This window comes from Rhincodon typus, chromosome 3 (genome assembly GCF_021869965.1).
Source record: "Rhincodon typus isolate 14 chromosome 3, sRhiTyp1.1, whole genome shotgun sequence".
In the NCBI taxonomy this organism is placed as follows: Eukaryota; Metazoa; Chordata; class Chondrichthyes; order Orectolobiformes; family Rhincodontidae; genus Rhincodon; species Rhincodon typus.
The window spans coordinates 63,802,628-63,821,462 of record NC_063334.1 but is presented as its reverse complement, the minus strand read 5'-3'; the positions used below and the strand labels follow the sequence as shown (position 1 = coordinate 63,821,462).

Genomic DNA, 18,835 nt, shown 5'->3' with positions numbered 1-18,835 from the left:
TATTAGATCTGATGAAGGGTCACTGGACCTGAAATGTTAACTCTGCTTTCTCCCCACTGATGTTGCCAGACCTAATGAGTTTCTCCCAAAATTTCTGTTTCTGTCTAGGATGAGGGGATGGTCCTACAATAGGCTGAGTAAATTGGGTTTTATATTCATAGAATTTAGAAGAATGAGACGTGATCCCATTGAAACATTAAAGATAATGAAGGGGCTTGACAGGGTATATTCTAAGATATTGTTCCCTAGTCTAAGGATATAAGAATAGCGGTACAGATTTTGGACAAATGATCAATCATTTAGAACCAAGATGAGGAGAAACTCCTTTACTTACCTGGTTGAGAAACTTGGAATTTTCTACTCCAGAAGGCTGTGAATGCTCCATTATTCAATTCATTTAACGCTCGAACGGACAGGTGTTTGCACTCTTGGAGAATAAAGTGATGAGGAAGAGAAGGTGAGAAGGTGAAATTGAAGCCAAAGATCAGTCCTAGACATACTGGCAAGTATGGCAAGTTTAACAGGCCCTTAGCAAATTGTAATATAAATTACTGAATAGATGTATGAGCTATATTCCTGAGGCTCATATTTTTAGATCATACTGTTATCTCTCCCATCTCTTCATCTCCTATAGCTGTAGTATAATTATGTACAGCATTTCTTCCTGTTATCACAGTTTTGTGCAGTACCAGTCTGAGAAATGCAGACAAGGAAATAAGGTCAAAATAGAAGAAAAATGTCTTCATACACTCACTCAAAAATACATAGTGCTGAGAGAAGTAAATATTGAAAATATTGTGATGCCTCTGTTGATGAATGGAGCATCTTCCACTTCAGACTTCAATATTAGCAAACATTTTAAAAATTCATTCATGCAATGTGAGCAGAGGGCCAGAGGGCAGTTAGGAGTTAACCATATTGCAATGGGTTTGGAGTCACATGTAGGCCAGACCATGTAAGGATGGCAGATTTCCTCCCCCAAAGGACATTAATGAACCAGATGTGTTTTTGTTACAATTAATGGCGATTACATGATTGCTATTAGGCCAGCTGTTCGGTCCAGAGCTTTTCATTGAGTTCAAATTTCACCATCTCCCATGGCAGAATTCAAACTATATGCTGAGACATTAGCCTGGGGCTCTGGTTTGTTAGTCCATTGACATAACACCACCATCACCCTTTAAATGTGCAGGAAAGCTCCAATAATGTGCCGAAATATACCATTAGCGTTGTTCGTGATGCACTTTCCATTCTTTGTACCAGCTATCCTATAACTTCTTTATGAACTTTATTAAATGCTAAACAGTAACCATACAGCAGCATATACTCTGTAATCAGCTTAGTGTAGGGCTTAAACATACAAATGTCTGATTCAGGAACAGAAACAAAGATAGACTTACATTTCCACTTATATTTCATGATCTTGGGACTCTCCGAAGCTCTTTATAGCCGATGAAGTGCATTAGTTACGTTGTCATTTTTGCAATGTTGGCAATAAGCAGCTAATGTGCACATAGCCTTCCATAAATAGCAATATAAATCATCAGAGAATCTGTTTTTGAGAGATGGTTTGGGAGTTAAACATTGGTCAGGACACCAGGGACAACCCCACTGCTTTCTTCAAGGTAATATCGTGGGATCTTTGACATTCTGTTGCAATAACAGACAAGTGTCAATTTAAGGTCTCCATCAAAAGGGTGCACCTTTGAAAGTGGAGCACTCCGTCAATACCACACCAACATGCCAGCCAAACTTTTATTCTTGAATCAGAGGGGTGGAGTGAGACTTTAGTTCACAATGGTCTGGCTGAGAGGCAAGGATTACACAAAGCCTCACTGGAAGTGACTGGGAATGTGTCAGGTATGCTATCCCTGTGGCTCAAGGAAATACTGCTGTAATGATGTTTTTTCTAAACTGAACTGAATGCAGATATCTGCTCCAAATGCAAAACCTTTGAAATGTAATGTCCCTCATGATAAACCTGAGATTGCAATGATGAGTCAAATCCAGGCCCACAGTATAGCACTGCTATCGTAGACACACCAACACTGGCAATAGCAACTTAATGGCAAACATAGTTCCATTGCTGCTTCTGGATGCAGTGAAAACCATCTGAAGAAAAGAGCAATGATGCTCACTGGGGATGACCACCAAGAACAAGCAGTAGTGGGCTCGGGAATAACAATTTCCCATACAGAGGTTCTGCTATAATGCGTAGTTGTGTTCCTGCGCAACATCGTGTAATAGAAAATCCCACCAATGAAATAATGGGTCCTATGGGAAAAATGGGGTTGGGGCAGACAACAAAAAAAACTCAATATTCGCTCAAAAATCACTCAAAAGCCTAACACAAAGGATAGCACAACTTGAATAAATGTTTTGTTCATATCTAATAATGAAATAAAAGTAAATTTAACATGTTACCTTGAAAAAATGTCAAGATGACTAGATGGGGGAGGAGGTTGTACTGTACCTCTCACAGAAAGCACTTCACAACAAAGCCCACAAAATGATCACGTGATGCTGGTGCGGAGACTCTTTCGGTGCTAACATTGTACGTATCACGACAAAGCCTGTGAAACAATCATGTGATGTTGACATGTGCTCCTCCACACACCAATGGGATCATGTTATAGCCAACACAAGTTCGCATTTTAGAGATAGTAGGAACTGCAGATGCTGGAGAATCTGAGATAACAAGGCGTAGAGCTGGATGAACACAGCAGGCCAAGCGGCATCAGAGGAGCAGGAAAGCTGATGTTTCGGGTCGAGACCCTTCTTCAGAAATAGGGGAGGGGAAGGGGGTTCTGAAATAAATAGGGAGAGAGGGGGAGGCGGATAGAAGATGGATAGAGGAGAAGATAGGTGCAGAGGAGACCGACAGGTCAAAGAGGTGGAAGTGGAGCCAGTAAAGGTGAGTGTAGGTGGGGAGTTAGGGAGGGGATAGGTCAGTCCAGGGAGGACGGACAGGTCAAGGGGGCGGGATGAGGTTGGTCGGTAGGAGATGGAGGTGCGGCTTGAGGTGGGAGGAGGGGATAGGTGGGAGGAAGAACAGGTTAGGGAGGCAGGGACGAGCTGGGCTGGTTTTGGGATGCGGTAGGGGGAGGGGAGATTTTGAAACTTGAAATGGATCTTCTGAAGAAGGGTCCAGACCCGAAACGTCAGCTTTCCTGCTCCTCTGATGCCGCTTGGCCTGCTGTGTTCATCCAGCTCTACGCCTTGTTATTTCGTATTTTAGAAGTAGTGTTCCACTATTCATCAATCGTGTTACAGCCAATTTGCATTGACGGAACATGTATTATAGCAGAACCAACTGTATAACCTATCTGCCCCTGGGTTTCACCAACGTCATCAAAACAGAAACCACCCATCAGGAGCCACACTGTGTTCCAGCCACTAGAGGGCCGCGCAGCTCATTTTCAGCACTATAATTAAACCAATAATTCCATTGGTGGGATTACATAGAGATAGCTATTGCATATTGTACAAAAGATATGAAGAGATTCTGCACACACGTAGACATGTCCACCATTTCAGAATGTTTTATGCAGAGGAAGCTATCACCTATTGGTTTTGTGCTTTTCCAGATTATTGGGGGGGGGGGAAGAGCAAACAGCGATGGAATGAAGGTGTAGAACTGGATGAACACAGCAGGCCAAGCAGCATCAACTGCAGTTCCTACTATCATCTCGGATTCTCCAGCATCTGCAGTTCCTACTATCCACCTTGTTATCTCGGATTCTCCAGCATCTGCAGTTCCTACTATCTCTGAAGCGATGGAATGAAGTCATGTTTACCTTTAATTGCTTTTGAAGAAACTTCTTATTTTGTTTTGGACTTAGAATCCATTATAGTACAGGGCAAACTTCAGTACACTGAATATTAGGCGATATTGAAGAACCTCTTTGAGCTGCATAAACGATATGACCTTCCAACTTGGCCCCAGCCTTCAATTTTATACTGATCCAAACCAAACTGTACAAATTTATAGCTGTTTAAAAGAGTAACAACAGCAGGGCTTAATATCCAAGCACAGGTCAACCCTATTCCAAATCGTAGGGGTGTCAAAACGTTCCTCTCCGTTCTACTTAATGCAGTTAAGCTAAAGAGTGGGGACAGCCCTCAAAGGTTGTGAATTTCTATCTGTTTCTTCACCGAAGCTCCAGCATTTTCTCCAAGTATTACCTGATACAGTGTGGTCAAAATACACGGGCACCTTGTGAAGTAATACCCTGTCTAAATAACTGACAGTATGTACTTACACCATTGATAGCTGCACGAAATTGGAAGGTTGCTTACATACACACCCTGAGTGCCTGCAGAGCTAGCAGTTTCGTTTATAATTGGTTGAAATAGCAAGGAGGGGTGGATATCGCACAATTGGAGGTGTTCCCTCCGGGCGATAGGTGGACTGTTCAGTAAAATCCAAAATAAAAGTTTCTACGCATGCTTTAAGAAAGTTTGCAATCTATCTGAGTAAGTTCTCCTAGTTAGATTAGCGAACAGTTTTTGTTCTCCTTTCGGCTTTCCTCAGGGAAGGCTACCCCACACAGGGTTCGGTGGTGCGATTTTCGAGCATACTCACGTCTGCCTGGAACAAAGAACATCCCTTCCCCCTCTTCCCTGAAGTCTGGGGGAGTTTTCTACAGAGGTGAAGACAGTTTGTAAGTGGAGTAATTCGTAACAAAGAATCCTAATGACTGAGCAAAGCCAGAATTCTACTCCTGGGGAAGAACCGAAGTCTACAAGATTTCTTAGTAAAAAAGACTCTAAAAACGTTTCATTTCAGTAAGTATGACGTTTTCCTCCGAAGCATTATTTTAAATTGCAATTGCTGAATGTTGTGTTGTTTGCAAATAAAAAGTTTGAATCTTAAGCTGCTTTAGTGTAGCTTTTGTATGTTTTACCTATATACAGACTATTACTGCCAACTTTAGTTTCAAGTTTAGCTTACTAGGCCTCTAAAGCCTGAATGATAAGTGATTTATCTTTACAGGCAATATTTTGCTGTCTTGTAGAACAACACATTGTTTCATATTTTGCCCTAACGGGCTATATTGAAAAGGAGTAGCAGATAATGAGCGTTATTTCACTTTTAATTTGAGTTCTGTAGGTTTGTTTACCTAGTTCCTTTTAACTCTACAATATCTAACAGCAATATTTTGGTTAGATGGAAGCATCTGAAACAAACAATATTTTAGATACAGATCTTTAGCAAGTACTTCCTGATCAGCTTTAAAAACAAGCAAATTTGAAGTTTAAGTATTTCTTCTCCAATAAAAGGAATAAACTTTGTTTTCAATATGTCAATACAGTGCCAGGTGCTTTCAAAATTTTCATAACTAACACATAACTACTTACAGTAAAGGTGCACTTAATGTTGTCACCTCTGAATCCATTATTCTTCACAACAGTAGAAAGTAATTCCAATATTGCCTATTGATTTGAATCTGACCCACCACTGTGAGGCTTCTTGAGGAGGCTACAATGCATCAGTTGAGCTTGACATCCCAAGGAATATGAGTGTGTGGGGTGGGGGGGTGTGCAGAAAAGAAGACTTTGTTTGATCAATGCACAGTTTTTCTAATCCCAAGATATCCTGAAGCACTTCCCAGTCTGCGAAATGCCATTGTAGTAAAGCTGCCAGTTAGTGGAAAGCAAAGTCCCAAGCAGCAAAAGAAAATTTTATTTTATCATTGAATAGAGTAGAACAGAAGACTGTCAGCCCATTGAATAACGCAATAGCTCCTTTTAAAAAACAGTTCAATTAACCTCGCTGTGTTTAATTGTTGATTGAGGAATAAATATTTGCCATAGCACAGGAGAGAATGTGCCTGATACTCATCAAAATATTGATGACACCTTTCCATTCATCTGTGGAGGCAGACCAGAAGACTGTGCCTCTACCAGTGCGGTAATATTCAGTGATACATTGTTGTGTCCACAAAGATTTTTGTGCTTGTGTTTCTGGAGTGGAACCTGAATGCATAAACCTCTGCCTCACAATCTGTTTCCAGTAGGGTTTAGCTCAAAGTTAGAGCCACCAGGCAAGCTTCACTAGAGATACAATTACCACATCTGAATCAGATTATGTTCTCTACATCCTGCTCTGAGGAAAATATAGAGACACCCTATTCCAGCTACTTGGTCACCACAACTAGCTTGACTGTTGCCCAGTTGTTCAACTTCACATCAGTTATGTCTGTACCCTGTTTTGCTGCAGCACCTTGAATAGGCTTGCCCCTGTCTGTTCACTCCTACAACCTGTGCTGGTAGCCCATTTCTGACTAGTAGTCCAGCACTGCTTCCAGCAGAGTATGCTGTCAGTGCTTTCAATCTTGTTTCTCCCTTCTTTTTTTCCTCCTTTCTCTTCCCACCCTGCAATTCTATCTCAATGCTCAAGGCATAATGCATGGTTGTCTCAGTGCTCCTACGTCCAAGTCAGTCTTAACCTACTTGTTCTATTGCTCTCTCTCTCATCTTTCTGGTTTGTTCATCCTAGTCTGTTCCACTCATTAAATTGTCACAATTTAATTTTATCCATTTTCCTTTCACTAATGCCCACTTGCAGCTCCACATTCCCCCACACACTCATCCAATCAGCTTCTTGAATCACTTTGGGTGTAGGGAGTCTTTTTAATCCAGTGATAAGAAGGGATAGTGATATAATCCAAGTCAGGACGGTGTAAGGGTCAGAGATAAACTTGCAGTGATAGTGTTCTAATGCATCTATGGTCTTCTACTTTTAAGCAGTATTAGTTACAAGCTCGAAAGACAGTATAAGACGAGCCTTGTTGAGTTAGAGTCATAGTCACCCGGTGCAGAAACAGACCCTTCGGTCCAACTTGTTCATGCCGACCAAGTTTCCCAAATTAAATGGGTCCCACTTGCCTGTGTTTGGCCTATATCCATTTAAACCTCTCCTATTCATGTACTTGTTCAAATGTCTTTTAAATGTTGTAATTGTATTGGCTTCTACCACTTGAAACCAAAAGTGCTGGGGATCACAGGGGATCAGGCAGCATCCATGGAGAGAGAGCAAGCTAATGTTTTGAGACTAGGTGACTCTCTTCTTCAGAGCTGAAGTGAATTGTGGATTGGACAGCATTTAAGCAATAGTGGGTTGTCCCCTCCACACTTCACCTTGAGACAATTTTAAGTAATCATCTATTGCAAGCAAAATCAAACACCCCATAATCAAAACATGAAACATTAACAGAAATTGCTGGAAAATCTCAGCATGTCTGGCATCATCTAGGGAGAGAAATCGGAGTTAACATTTCAGGTCCACCGACCCTTCTGAAGACCAAATAAATCTTTAACAGTACTTAACTTAATTTTTTTTATGCTTGTGCTCTACAGAAACTCAAACTACTTGTGAACAGCTTTATATACAATGATGCTTCAGTGCTCTGAAATCTCATGGTTGCAGTTCCTGAATTAGGATTACAAGTTTGATGCTTTATGTTTTTTTTGTTGAACTGAAGCTAACTTAATTTGCTGTCCCTGTTTTGGGACACTGGCTTTGCAAAATGGGAAATGCAAGAATAGCAACTACTACTTGGATTGGTGTGACTGAGGGTAATTGATCTCTCCATGTGGATTTTGTGTTGTTGATTTATTTTCTACTGATCAACTTTCCTGTTGGCTCCTTTTTTCAATAATGGAAAGTAAGATGATACAAAATCTTTATAACATTGAAAGGAGGCAGTATATTGCCAGAAAAGAAAAAAGTAAGAAAAAATGTAAAAACTGTAGGAGGTGCAATATGGAGCTTCTCGCAAATGTTGGCAAAATGCAGAGGATTTTCAACTGTGATTTCTGTTTAGACATTTGTTCCTTTCACAGAATGAAAAATGACTAGTATATTAAAAATTTCTACATAATTCGAGGTTTTGACCTCCCAATGTCTTGTTGTTATCACAAAAAGATCGCATAAAAAGACTCGATATTCGATGGAAGCTTAATATACTGTAGTTCTATGAAGTATTGTGTAAAAGATTTGAATACAGATATTTGGTAGATAATCCTTTCATTATACAGGCCACTAAAAAATAAGAATTAGCAAACATGACTGTTTATAGTGTTTAATAATAGCAGCAGGTTAATAGGGGTGTGGACACATACATGGCCTTTCAGTGTCACACAGACTGGATTATTCCTGTAGAATGGCAGAAACTTTTCAGCTGCAGTTGGCAATAAGAATATGAATTCGGATAACATCCCATATGTATAGCCACTTCCCACTGACTTCTAGGAACAATATTTGGAAATTAAGTAACTTGCATTAGGGTCAGGAAAATGGAACTAAAGCACTTCGATGACAAAGATATTAGATGTGGAGCTTTTGAAATGGATTTGGGAGGAGAGGACCGTTGAAAATTTGAGCATTTGTTGGGGAGGCTTGGTGTGTACTGAAGTGCTTGAAATGGAAAATTAGTGTTTCTGCTGGGAAAATACCAAACTTTAAAAAAAAAATGTCACTGCTTGATCTTGTGTTGTGTGGCTGGATTAGAGCAATGCTGGGTCTAATTTATCCCGAATCTTGTGAAATCATGGCAAATAATAAAACCACTGCATAGGTCTGATGTATGAACAAAGAATTCAGAAACAGTAAATTAATCTCTCAGCTGAACTCTTGCATACACTGAGCTGTCTGCTGCCTTATTCCAAAGCCATCAGATGTCAGTTTAGTTATTTGGAAAGATTACATGTCCATTGTTTGACCTGTTACTTGAACCCATAAGCCTCTGAACTACTTCTACTGTATCATTATCCAGCAACCCAGTTGGCAGAAGCTGTTATTTCATCCAGATTCAAAAGATGTGAATAGTCCCAAAGCTGAAGTTTCAATGATTTTATTTTGAGTTTAAACAGACCTGTGTTTTATTTACTTTGACTTGATAGTGACATTTCCAAATTGGTCATGAAAAGAATAGCACACCCTAAATTTTTCTTCTATATTTGGAATGCAACTTCGAGATGCCAAATTATAAACGATCGAGCTGCCATCTCTCTCCATGGGCTTGATCCAGAAAGAATTATCATAAAGGTGTCAGAATTTAAAGATTTATTTTCAGTTTTGGCATTAGTTGAAGATGGACAACTGTTTTAAAAATAAAATCATTTTTAAGTAATGCAGTGAACAGCTGACTAGAAAAATGTGTTGAGCGCATTAAGCAAAAATGTCAGAGGAAATGCAGAACAGGTCATAAATGGTTGATTGACACATGGAAAACACTTTCTGGGTAATTTTCTGTTGTTAATGTTGGAAAGGGATATAATCCAGGAGTCAATGGTGAGCCTGTGTTAGTTCTCCACGTACAGAAAGAGGGTCAAAACTTTAGGAAAACAGTTGACAGATCTGGGTTAATGTGGAGCAGTGTGCGGTAATGTTTTGGGAGAAAAAAAGCAAAGAATTGACTATGCCCTCAACGTATGAATGCTTTATAGTTATGGATGAAGAAGGACGTATAATACATCATTACGAAAAGGACAATTGCTAATTGCTAAGCCTTCTTTAATAGCTCCTCCCAACTTCTCTGCCTTAGAAAGAGAAAGGAAGCAGGTACATTGCCAGCACATACCAAGTCTCTCACCATCCTGAGATGGACATGTTTTCCTTTTGCTTCACTGTGTTTCTAAAAAAACAAACTCCCCATCTAACAATCATTGGAAGTAATTTTACCACATCCATATGGTCTGGCAAAGTAAATGGTTCACTAATAACTCGAGCCAAATGGGGATGCATAATAATAAATAGTTTTGTCAACAGCCCCATCATCCAGATGATTTAAAAAAAAAGGTTGCTTCACAATTTGAGGGCATAGGCTACACTACACTGGGCTGTGCCTTGATGCTACAGGGTGCTTCACAAGGTAGAAGTTCAGGATTTGCTCCCTCTTACTCCTCTGCCTCATCATTGAGACATTTGGACTCCAAGCATGAAGCAGATTAATGGAGAAGTTGTCACCGTTTTGAATGATTGGTCAAAAACTTCTTGCAGTCAGTGATATGCTGCTTTGAGTGTCTTTGTAGCATTTTACTTGTCTTCTGTGAAACACTGGGCAATTAAGATTTCAGAAACCAGCACTGGAGTGGGGGACGTGAGTGTTGAAAGAGACACTTTTGTATCATCCATACAGTGTCCAATCCATTTGTTGAATTTGGAGAAGTTGCCTGAACTTGTGTAGAGGTGGCTTCAAGAAGGAAATTAGTGCTTCTCTGATGGTCCATCCATTCAAACTGGCACATTTGATGGAGCGATTGTGGAAATTTTCTCTAGTGCTGTTTGTATGTCGTTGATGCCCAGCTCAAGACTTGTTAAAGTCTGGGAGTGTGGTGATGACTACTGCTCCGTACAGTAGGACTAGCACAGTTCCTTGTTGTCAAATGTTTGCTGTTGCTTGTAGAAGGCTGGTCTGCAGCAGTTTGTTTGGTGTTGGAACTCCTCGTCGATGATGGACTTCTGAGACAGGTGACTGCAAAAGTATGAAATGTGTTAAACGTATTCCAGAATGTCTCCTTCAACATAATGAAGGTGGAATATTTAAGTAATATGGACTGGGTTGATGTGAGTTTTGTTCTGCGAACATTCAAGAACAGGCCGAGTCGCTGTTATATTGAAAGTTTGAAGAGCCGGAGTTTTTCACAGATCTGGTGCAGTCATCTGAAAACTGTACATGTTATATGTCTGGTTCCTTTTACTTTTGAAACAGTTGATTGCGATTAAAGATTTCTATCCGGATGGTGTTTGATACTCACAGCGAAAGACAGTTGATCATTGAAGTGATTAACCACTGACAGTTAGATTAGAAATAGCATGGGGGCTATCACAAAACCTTGCTTGTTACCAGTCTAGATTTTGAAGGCGTCTGTTTCAGTTTCCCCATTTGACATGGATCTTTGTGTAGCAGTTGTAGCATTGTGATAAAGTTTATTGGATATTTGAATGTCCAGAGCACTAGTCAGAGCCTCAATTTTAATTAATTAAATACTTTAGCCGGATCAAATTGATGAATGCAATGAAGAATTCCTACTGCCTGGTGTCTACATCAAGGAGGAAGCTTGAGTGAGTTGTTTTGGGCTAAACATTCCCTAGGCTGAGATAGTCTGGCCTTAACTCGCTCCTGGCTCCAGTTTTGGACACTTGCATGGACTGGGATGTACTTGACACTTTCTGTACTGCACTGCAATATCAACAAAACTTCAAACTACAAAAGTCACCCAGTCAGTTTTAGTTGAAAGGTGTAGAGCTGGATGAACACAGCAGGCCAAGCAGCATCATAGGAGCAGGCCCTCGGCCCGAAACGTCAGCCTTCCTGCTCCTATGATGCTGCTTGGCCTGCTGTGTTCATCCAGCTCTACACCTTGTTATCTCGGATTCTGCAGCCTCTGCAGTTCCTACTATCTCTGATACAGTTTTAGTTGCATTCTGTTTTCTATTGCTATGTTTTTACAGTAGTGGTACATATTAACTAATGAATTCTGCTTTTCATCATCTGATTGGTATACCAAAGATCTCTCATGGATAAAAATTGTTTTTAAAATGAAGGAATGTGGAATTAAAATTACTACAATGTCACCTGGCCACAAACTGGGGCAAACTTTGAGAATTCTGGAAAGAAGATCAATTTCTGCACTGAAATTACAGTTTCAATGCCAGGAAATTGAGTCAACGCTGAGAAGTTTGTGTCTCCTATTTAATTCACACATGATATTTTCACACTTTGGGAGATGGAAAGTTTGCCTGCCAGTTAGCTTGAAAAGAGAATAGAGCTAGATTCTGGAGTACAGAGTAATATTTCAACACTTGCTTTAGAGTAACAGAAAGAAAAATATATTTGTGATGACAACTAGCTGGAACACACTCTCTCCCACCGTATCTCTGTTATTATCACCGACTATAACACTCATTGGGAAAACAACCATTGAACAAGAACTCAAACATAGCTACTGATTCAGTTACTGTGGAGGATGCAAGTCAACCGTTAAGTAACTGTGGTCTCAGGTTATGAATCTAACCCCTCAAGGATTCTTAAGGACTGTTTAACTGTGTACCGTATACTTGCTTTCTTTTTTTATCCCCCTTTTCCTTTTAAACTCATTACCTGTGTCTTTTTAGGGTTAATTTTGTCTTAGTTATTTTTCTCACGGCTAGCAAATGACACTTCCTCTTTCGCTCACTCAAGAAAACCTGGGTAATCGGCTCCTTCATGTTCATGAACCATGCCTTAATTAAAGTGTTGTGGATGCTACAAAATAATTGTTGCAACTAGCTCCAAGGGCTTTAAAAGATGGAAGTTTATTTCTCCTTCCTCACCTGTTTGTAAAATGCAGCATAGCTACATATAATCATGCTGTCTTGTTTGCACATGTTTGGCAATAAACTGTTCAAAGTTCACATGAAGCAAATCTGTGTTTACCTGGACTTGGCATTTGTGTACAAATTTTGGGCTTTAAAACTCATTTTAAAGTCAAATTAACCCAATCTACAAATGTTTTTTTCACCTAAAAATATATCAAGTACCTCAACCGCCGTCTCCAGAAATGGGAATGAGGCACTGTTGTCATGTTGGATGTATACTGTGCCAAGACAGTGACCTGGCCAAACTGAACACGTGTTCTAAACACTTTAAAGGAAAAACGAAGTAACAAAGAGTGAGCTGCAATTCAAGCATTTAACTAGTACCTCAAACTAGATAGTTCTGTCACTTCAGTTAAGAGAAATCTGGATCGAAGATGCTTTCTCAATCCCAGCCCAACCCCCCACTTGATTACAAAACAACAGCAGCAACTAGTCAGTGCATTTGTGATGGCCTTTTTAGTCATTAGTTCCGACACTGCGAGCTAATGTGCTTTTAGATGTCACAGAATTGTAGCTTTATTAAGGCCATTCCTGTGTTGCGATACTACAGGGAACCAGAACTTATTGCAAGCAACATTGGCAAGTTACACTCTGATTTATACTGAGAGACTAGAGAAAACCAAAAAGTGAAATAAGTTGCATGCATGTGACACCTTTCCTGACCACAATATGCCCCAAAATGCTTGATGATCAAACGAGACCTTTTTAAGTTACATTGGTAATATAGGAGAAATTGCTTCCTGTACATAATTTGCATGCTTCTACAACCAGGAAAGTGGTAAGAACCAGCTAATCTGATTTTGCATTATTTTGACTGGATGTTGGGGAGAGATCTCCTCCACTGCACACTTCAAAACTTTGCCTAATAGGGCAAAATTTAGCTTTAAGTTAGTCTCTTCTCTAAAAGGTTGCACTTTGAAAAATATAGCACTTAGTGCTGCATTTCCATGTCACTTTTGGTTTTTGTCTTCCAGGTTTGGAGTGGGACTTGAATCCCCTCTGACTCTGAAGAGAGAGTGCTACCTTGAGTTGCAACTGACATCTATTGCACACTTGTATTTACTTTAGCAGATAGCAATCGGATATTAATAACATAAACGGAAAATACTGTGGATGCTGGAAATCTAAATTTAAACCAAAAAAATGCAATTATACTCGCAAGCCAGGCAGAACTGAAATGAATAGTCATGTAAACCTGAAAGGTTAGCTCTGTTTCTCTCCACAGATGCTGCCTGACTGCCTGACTATTTCCAGCACTCTTTTTGTTCTATTTATAATTCCATTTTGATACCAAATTTTAAACCTAGCCATTACTTATGAAAAACTAACTTTTATAATGTTGATAGAACATGCCAAAGAGGCCTGGGCCATTCTGCTGACGTTGACACTCTGCTCTCGTTGTTGAGTGTTGAGTGAATTCAAGGATGTGGGGCAATTCTGTCTTATTTCACCTTTGTTGGGAGAGTGTTGGTTTTCAGGCTGCCTACTGTTGACCTTGGGAGCCTCTGACTCACAGCAGGATCCTTTCCCAGGAAATTCAGTCTGTGCTGTTTTATTCTTTACAAAGGCATGGACTGTGTGGCCCTTCTAGCCTCCTGCAGACACAGTAGCAGAGTTGCTGCAGCTGCTGAGGCCACGAATCATGGAACTCTCTTCTTGAGTCTGTCGTTTTTCTCCTTAAAACATTCCTTAAGACCTAACTCCCGACAAAGTCCATCAGCTCCTCGTGTGGCTCGTTGTCACATTTTGTTTGGTTACACTGAGTGTTTTGAGGCATTTTCATAAGTTGTTGCATAGAAGGTTCAAAGAGACTGAATGCTTCTTAAATGTATCAGGGTTGTGTATCAAATGTCAAAACACAGTGGAGAAAACAGTAGGAGCTGAGTATCAGTGGAATTGAATGTGCCTATGGGATAGCATTCCTATTGAAAACTTTTGCATATTTGTTTCCTTTTGCCTTGACAATGCTAAGGGATCGCATTTATTTGAACTAAATTCATTGTTTTTCCATGGGACAAAAATTCCATGAGGTGTAGTTTATTGACGTACCAATTTAATGGGTATGTTATGAACTAGCCAATTGACTGTTACTGCAGGGAGATCTTTATTGCCTTTCATTCAAAATGAAATTTCTTCATTCAGAAGGTGGTAAATCTGTGCCATTCTCTACCACAAAAGGCTGTAGAGATCAAGTCACTGAATGTGTTTTTAAAAATGCCTATATTTCCAGACAGTAAAGGTGTCATGGGGTATGGGGAGAGATTATGGCATTCAGGTAGAGGATCAGCCATTATCATATTGCATGGTAAATAGGCTTGATGTGTTTCAGCAACAGGTTTGTCTGCTGCCTGCAAAGACAAGTTGAACAGTGTTAACCAAAGCTTGTACAACAAGAAGCTTCAGCTGAGTCTATTTAGTAATGCTTATCAGAACAATGTGCTACCCTGTATAAGGAAATTGTTGCATTACAGTCAAACCAAATAAAATCCATTTTGTTCATGCAACACTTCTTCCCAATGAGCTTATTCTCAATAGCTAAGCAATTTAATGACCTTTTAACATTTGTAGTTGGCTAACTTTTTTTCTCCCTGTTATTTGGTAGCAATAACCACATTATGTCCTGTCTCAGTTTGTTGCCTGAGTGGAGGTGGGACGGGGGGAAACAGACCTGCTAAACTTGCATTTTTTTTTAATGTGAAACATAGTTATTTTTGAGTTTACCATAAAGAAGTCTTCATTATTTGTTTGCACCAATGGAAAGTGATTTTGTATGAAGTAGCCACTTTCATGACCATCTACATTTTGTTGATCACCACTGATCAACTTGTCCTCACAAGCAAAGCATTTTAAAGCCAAGGAGCACTTCTGAGTGTTGTCAGATTGTTGCCATATTTCCTGTAAATGTGACTATCGGGATAATCAACTCTCTTTTCATAAATTAACACGTTTTAACCATGGGATCAAGGTGTAGAGGGTTACTGGTGATCATGAGAGCAAGTGGGACGAGGTTTGGTAAGTGTCAAAGTAAGGGAGTGGGTTCAATGTGAGAAGGGCTGGGGAGGAGAGATCTTGAGACATTAATAGTGGAGGTGTTGGGAAACAAATTTCCTAACTTGTTACAATTATACAAGGGATCAATCAAAGCACTTAGGCTCCTGTGTGAGAAGTGGTGACCTTGCTCCCCTTGGTTATTCACCCACTTTCTCCATTGGTCACAATGGGGTTAATTTTAAGAGGAATCATTCCCTTATTGATACCATTTCTTCTAGATCCAAGTTAATATGTCTTTTAAAAAAGCCAATTTAAGCATTTCTTGAACTAACATAGTTTATTAATTATTAACTACAAGAAAATGTAATGTAATACATGCACTCACATGTTAGAAATAGGAGGCAAGTCCAAAAAGATAAAAGTTTTTTTTTAAAATAGATTTTGTTTGGAATTGTTTCGAAAACATGGATAGTTGCAGCCAAGGTTCCCAGTAAAGTTGACATTCGAGATTTTTGACTTAGTAGCTTGATTGGAACTTTATATTGTCCTGATTCCTTGCAGCAGTGGGTGACCGGCAGCACTCTGTGTGTGGCGTGGCATGTGTGTATGTGTGTCTTGATCTTTTCTCTTTACCTGTAATGCAGGGCTGCTGTAAACAGCTGTTCCCAGAGCTCTTACCCACGCAGCACACTACTTTTTCTTCCTTCTGCACCAACCCCCCATATTGTGGGGGAGTCAAGGACCAGAGGGCATAATCCCAAAATAAGGAATTGCACATTTTAAGACGGATGAAGAGAGATTTTTGTTTTCTCCTTGGGTTAGTGAATCAGTAGAATTCTTTAGCACAGAGGGTTGCATGTTTAAGTATCTGCAAGGCTGAGGCAGATTTTTAATCCATAAGGGAAACGGCAATTATGGGGGTGAAAGGCAGGCTCATCAGAACAACCAGGCTGTCATTAAAAAATGTAGCTGACATATTGGCTGAATGACGTACTTCCGATCATACATCTTTGTTCCATGTCCATAAGATCATGACCAGTCAAAATAAGATACAGTTTCTTCAAAAACTTGCTGATACCGACTAACTAATCTTTCTGTTCTCCAGTGTCGATTTGGGGTTTAAATATTGGCCAGGAGACAATATAATTTCTCTTCAAATGGGGTGCACTTGCCATGTTATGTAGTTAAATGCTGTTTGCAGGACCTTCTACACAATGAGGCAATTGACAGCTAACTTTTTTGAGATGCTTGTTGAGAGCTAAAGGATTGTTTTGGAGAGAAATCTTGGAAAGATTTGAGAATAAGTTTGTTGTACATGATGAGCCCTGAATTGTAGATGTGTGTAAGATTGAGCTGTTTACTAGCTAGGAGACAGTAAGAACTGTAGATGCTGGAGTCAGAGAAGTGTGGAGCTGAAGGAACGCAGCAGGCCAGGCAGCATCAGAGGAACAGGAAAGTTGACATTTTGGGTCAGGACCCTTCAGGGACCCTCCCAACCCGAAACGTCAACTTTCCTGCTCCTCTGATGCTGCCTGGCCTGCTGTGTTCCTCCAGCTCCACGCTGTGTTTGCTAGCTAATTTGTTTTGCAGGGACCGATCGACCTTCCTGTAAGATGTATCCACTTAACAAGTTGGGTAATCTGATGGAAAACAAAGTATAATGTTGAAGGCCTGAAACAAAAACAAGCTGCTCGAGAAGCTCAGCAGATCTTGCAGTATCTGGAGAAATGCTGACCCTTAAAGGGTCACTGGACTCAAACCTTAAACCCTGTTTTTCTCTTCCTTCACAAATGCTGCCAAACCTGTTGAATTTCTCCAGCAATTTCTGGTTTTGAGTGATCTGATTATTTGATAAATGCTACATGTCACCTTTGTAGGATTATTCCCATAACAACTAACTGAGTTACAAGGGCAGTGACAGAAAACATAGGGGTGAAGAATAACAAAGAAGCAATGTAGGCTATCCATGTGAATGGATCAGACTTCTCTTCTCCCCTCCTCCATGAGGCAGTGTGTTAAGGATTAAAATCGCTCATGATTTAAGTCAAAGCAATGAGAGGTTATTGAGTTTTAGACTAAGTAGCATGGTTAAAATGATTCTAACTTTGATTAGATTAAATGGCGACGAGATTTTTTTTTAGAAAAAGGTATTGCTGACATTAAAAATGTTTTATGGGCATCTCTGATTCCAGCCAGGCTCTTGTCTTCAGAGCAGCCAGGGAATTACAGCCACTTAACTGTCTACTGGGGGAATGCACAAGCTGATTTTGCAGCCGCATGGGAGGGAGTGGGGACTTCCATTCTGGGACCAGATTTCAATGTTAGCCGAATGACTGCATCTTTCAGAGCGCCATAGACGGTTTCTGGAACCTCCCCGAAGCCAGGATGTGTGTCAGATGATATCAAGTTACAGGCTTGATCTGATGCAACAGTGCCTAGCATGTAGCAGGAAGTGAAGTGAAATTTTAAACTTGGAGCGGACTGCCTTTTATTTTTTTTAAAAAAGTCCCTGCGTCAACGAATCTTCAATGATCGTGGGGAGGTGGGAGTTGTTTTTATTTCCGCTTCCAACATTTGGTGACGGGGGAAGTGTGAAGGATAAGTTTGGCACAAACGGACATTGCTGGAGTTTGTGTGGGTTAGGCCTGGAGACCGAGAGGTGACTCGGCGCAAGTATCTCCCAACATTACACCGATATCGCCGTCTGTTCGGAGCAGGCACAAATCCAGCCAGATATCCACTGTAACCTTTTTTTGTTTGTGTTTAATACTAAAATCATTTGTGCTCTTTTTATTTTTTTAAGCATTGCATTGCCGAATGACTACTCTTTAAAAAGTTGAGGGACTGGTACTCAATTTTGAAAAGCTCTGCTCACGCCTTCATGCAGCCCCATTCATTGAATAGGCAGATATTTTCTGTCATTCACAACCTGTTCTTAAACATCTTGTGTTGACGTGTCATGATCATTTTACAACACTTTTTTGTTTGAATGTTGAACTTTTTATTTCCAGAAGGTAAGGGGTTATAATTCTGGAGAAGTTTTGTTAGATTTCAAGTTGTCATAAATTTTCACCTTGTACTTTTTAATTTCACCTCACTCCCCCCACTATTTGTATTGGTACATTTCCTCTGGGCACTTGTGCAGCAATTGTTGGAAAAACCGAATTGGCATTTGTTACTGCAATTTGAAATGCAGTGGCGGCAGAGTGTCCCTGCAATGGAAATTCATCTGTGGCAATTGATGTTGTTGATTATCATACACGTTTAATTATATATGTCCTTTTTGTCTTCATTTGTCAGCTGGTTGCAATGCAAGTGAAGGGTGTGTTTGTGTGAAAGGGAGGAGAGAGAGCCTCATGACATGAGCAGCTATGGATTTCTTTTGTTTTTACCTGCCTAATACCGATTTGATCCAGTTATTGAGATGAAACAGATTAAAGTCAGCAGTCAAATTTTGACAATTTGAGATGTCCTTAC

At 40.0% G+C, this 18,835-nt stretch overlaps 1 protein-coding gene across 2 annotated transcripts in view; it reads left to right on the top strand.

Moving 5' to 3' along the window:
- The first annotated feature begins 4,391 nt into the window (after nucleotides 1-4,391).
- Nucleotides 4,392-18,835, top strand: part of gramd2b (GRAM domain containing 2B) — a 57,344-nt gene continuing 42,900 nt past the window's right edge. The window contains exon 1 of one of the 2 annotated variants that reach the window (XM_020534979.2): nucleotides 4,392-4,788. In XM_020534979.2, the coding sequence (XP_020390568.2) occupies nucleotides 4,697-4,788 (92 nt within the window). In that variant the 5' untranslated portion in view covers nucleotides 4,392-4,696. Of the gene's footprint in view, nucleotides 4,789-17,771; nucleotides 17,901-18,835 lie in introns of those variants that run through there. The other variant, XM_020534981.2, reaches the window with a different exon arrangement.